The sequence below is a fragment of the Ictalurus furcatus genome, chromosome 18, assembly GCF_023375685.1.
Source record: "Ictalurus furcatus strain D&B chromosome 18, Billie_1.0, whole genome shotgun sequence".
NCBI classification, from domain to species: Eukaryota; Metazoa; Chordata; class Actinopteri; order Siluriformes; family Ictaluridae; genus Ictalurus; species Ictalurus furcatus.
This window is the reverse complement of record NC_071272.1, coordinates 200,679-204,342: the sequence shown is the minus strand read 5'-3', so window position 1 is coordinate 204,342 and position 3,664 is coordinate 200,679. Positions and strand designations below refer to the sequence as shown.

The following is a 3,664-nucleotide window of genomic DNA, read 5'->3' as shown; positions in this document are numbered from 1 at the left end:
AACCACTAGCCAGCCGTGATAGGATGAACGCTTTTCTGTTCTGCCACAGGCGAGAGGAAACTGAAGAGCTTGGAGGAAAGTCTCAGGGACATGGGATCTCCACACAAACAGTAACTGAACTCAGGATTGAACCTGGGACACCGGAACTGTGAGGTGGAAACCCTACTTGTTGTGTTAATAATTGTGGATTGTACTTTTTTTTAGCGTATTTGTTGAATAAATCCAATATGGCCCCAAGGATTAATTCAATTTTATAGACAGTAGAATATTCTAACTGTGGTTACAGTGGAACATGTTTAGAAGTGTGCACCCTTACACGATGTTTCACTATAAGGAATGCCTTTCAAGTTAAATTAAGACATATACTGATGTTATCACATTGTGAAGAATACACCAGATCAGACTTTGTACTATTAATGAAACTGAATTATTGTCTTGAATATACAATAATAAAATTCATATCTTTAAATATTGAAATGATATTGTGAAATCATGGAAGTCCAGCAACTTACAATTTTCACATTTTTTTATTATAAACTCATTTATACACTATATACATGTTGTGAAGAATTTTCACCCAAGCGCACAAGAACTTAAAAATTCATTAGAGATATCCTATAAAGTTTTCAGAGGAAAATGCCTTAAAACCCTAATGTGTAGGTAACGGATCCTGCCAAATGTCACAGTAAATTACATGAACATGTTTATATACAAGCCATTATCCTTTACAATTGAGAACAACGCATTAGAAAACTGTTCCGTTGATGACCATAAAATCTCTAACATAATCCTCCAGCATAAAACTTCACACTTTATGGCAAACCAAGCTGAAGTAGTTCATACAAGACATTTTGTGGACTGATTTCATGGTCAGAGGGACAGACCTAGAACGTGAGGTAATGAGATAATGTACAGGCTGAGTATCAGAGAAGATCTCAGAGTAGACAGCTGATTTGTGGAAGGCCAGTTGTGTGAGGGCTGCTGTTCCACATATCTGTGTAGTTTAAGAGATCTTCACTGGGCAGTCCTGGTATCAGTTCTGTGTAAAAACGTAGCTCAAGCTCCTCTCCTGAAAGAAAAACACAATAGTTTTGAGGTAATGCCATATAACCTAGTTTTATGAAAGGATGTTTGATAAATCTATCAGATGAATACTCCTGCTTGCAGAAAACCTGGCTATACATCCTACACTTATTAGCTAAATGCAACATTTTTTTTACCTGAGGTATCACTCCATTGGCTCTCTGGACAGTGGTAAGATTCTGTCGTGGCTACTTCATTGCACAGGAACCCCTTTCCGCTGCTATTGCTTTGTAGCCACTGTGAACTATCAAGCTCCAATTGCCGTGTGATCTGCAGAAGCAAAACACAGAATTTGTAACTGACTGGGTTTTGCTTGCCATTTGCTCAGTGGTGTTTACAAACAATTTCAGAAATGCCAATAATGGATAATTTGATATATAACAGGGTATTCCTGAGAATGAAAAAGCACAACAGAGAAAGAAAATTTGGCATGCCACTAAAGCCAGACTCACCTCAACAATAGCTTTTTCCTCGTAGTCTGTGAAGAAGAAGAAAGAAATAATGAATACCATGCCACTTCAGAATATTAAGTAAGAAAATATCATAAAAATTTGTTTGACTTTTATTACCCGTTGTGTGAACTGGTGAAACCTGGAACCTCCCAGTGTAGATATCGTTTGTGCTGTCAGGGCCGATTTCCACTTCATAACCCGAGCAGTCAGGCACATCGTAGGTGGGGCTTGCTGTTTCTTGAAAGAAAAGTCACAAGAAAAAAAGTATGAACCCAAGAGTCAACTTCAAAAAAAAAAAAACCCCAGAAATGTGTGTTATCTATAAAATTCTTTCACAAAATAATTTGAACTGATCTTTGGCTGTTGAGGTAACTTACTCATGCTTTCAGTGCTGTCTATGGTGTTCTCCTGAGTGATCATGTCTTGCTGCTGTTTGTTGGTGTAAACGTGCTCTTCAGTTGAAGACATGTCTGCATCCATCTTCCTCATCTTTCATAAAGAATAAAAATTCAGGTTTGATTTCACTGCTTGGATACTTAAAATGTGTCCTTTTTCATGCTTTGTTCTTTGTGACATAAAGATAACATGATGCTATGGCATGCTGTCTCCTTACCTTTTTCCTTCTCCTGCTGTCCTGACTTTTAGATGATCTCTTACTCTTGTTCTTGACAACCTGAAGCATACGGTAGACACGAACAGCTTCACAGCCTTTGTTGATGCTTTTGTCCTTCACTTCTTCAATATCTGGCAGTGAGTTCATCGCACAACGGAAGTTTGCTTTCCATGTTTTGGGGTCAGGTTCAGTGATTCCTGGCTTGAATTTGCCTACAAGCATAGTCAATGTGATGAGGGCCTTGTAAAAGGTTATTTGTTTTTTATTTGTTTTTGTTTTTTTTAAAAAAAAAACAAAAGACAAAAATTTGTTTGACATTAGGAGTGGCTCCTCACCTGTGTGGATTGCCCACTGTTTGAACAGACAGGCATCTTTGTCCATCTCCCATCCATGGCGTGCAGCATGCTTCCAAGGAATGGAGAACATCTTTTTCTCCTAAGCAGGCCAAAAAGACACAAAACACTCTGATTGCTATTCGGATAGATTTATGAAATGCCTCAGAACTGGTTAACCTGTTGTCAAAAAGCATGCAGCATGCAATAATTTGCTCAGAGAAAACTGTGCCTCCACCTTACCTTATCTACCCAGACAAGTCCAGAGACTGAGTTCGAGTCAATCATATCCTCTAACCAGGGCCGCATGCGCATTCTTGACACAGGCATGGTTCCTGTACAAACACAGTGATTAATACATTTAATTAGTATCTTATGCTTGCATACAGTCCTAAGACCCTGCCTAGCTTGTGAAAAATCAAGTTCACGATTTATAAAATACATCAAGTCCAGTTGAAGTCTCTCACACGCGCGCGCGCGCTCACACAGCACAAGAGCTGAAACAAATGATCGACTCGGAACAAAATAACTTCAATAAAGATAAACAAGCAAACAAACACGTAATTTAATACACGTAAGTCGGGAAAGAAAATAATAGCGTGTACAACACAAATGTAAATATTAGCTAAGTACGTGCCTAAATGTAACCGCCCTATGTAATGATGAACATTTTAAATGACAAAAAAAACCAAAACAATCTAATAGTGACACAAAATGCAGTATATCAAGATTTACAAACACAAGTCCGTATCTTTCGTGTGATATTCAAGTTGCACAAACACGAATATACAAGGATTATAAAAGCAGGAGTACTTACTGAGTATCCGGAATGATTAATGAAATAAAAGAAAGGTATTCCACTTGGTTTAGAACGAGCTGTTCTCCGTGACGGTTACTGAGTATAGTTGTGTCCAGGAGCGTGCCTCTTTATATTTATAAGGGCTGGGGGTTTTCCCAACGCAAGAATTTGGCAGCTTTCGGCGCATGCGCAGTGTGACCGAAATGCAGCCGCGCTCAAACTTAACTGGGGTGATTTCCGAGAAATCACGTCGTTGTGAGCTATGCATGATACTTGAGGTTGTAAGAACAGTGTTGTGGTTGAGGCAAATACAGACACGCACACTATTACAGCAAAAAGAGGATTGCAGTTTTGTGTGAAAATACGAAACATCTCTGATGCAAAA

The 3,664-nt window shown here is 38.6% G+C and overlaps 1 protein-coding gene across 1 annotated transcript; it reads right to left on the bottom strand.

Moving 5' to 3' along the window:
- Window positions 1-504: 504 nt before the first annotated feature.
- Window positions 505-3,404, bottom strand: irf1b (interferon regulatory factor 1b). Its single transcript, XM_053649253.1, has 9 exons — window positions 3,298-3,404; window positions 2,724-2,815; window positions 2,484-2,583; window positions 2,149-2,360; window positions 1,913-2,024; window positions 1,653-1,772; window positions 1,536-1,561; window positions 1,221-1,353; window positions 505-1,069 (listed from the first exon to the last, which is right to left on the bottom strand). Exons 2-9 carry the CDS (start codon window positions 2,808-2,810, stop codon window positions 936-938), a joined length of 924 nt encoding a protein of 307 aa, XP_053505228.1. The 5' UTR covers window positions 2,811-2,815; window positions 3,298-3,404; the 3' UTR covers window positions 505-935.
- Window positions 3,405-3,664: the final 260 nt, after the last annotated feature.

Bases quoted from the DNA above. Each gene is read 5' to 3' on its own strand.
- irf1b (XM_053649253.1), bottom strand. From the start codon at position 2,810: ATGCCTGTGTCAAGAATGCGCATGCGGCCCTGGTTAGAGGATATGATT. The intron at 1,773-1,912 runs GTAAGTTACCTC...TTTTCTTTCAAG, and splicing joins AGACAGCACTGAAAGCATGA to AAACAGCAAGCCCCACCTAC. The intron at 1,354-1,535 runs GTGAGTCTGGCT...TTGCTTCTGCAG, and splicing joins AGGAAAAAGCTATTGTTGAG to ATCACACGGCAATTGGAGCT.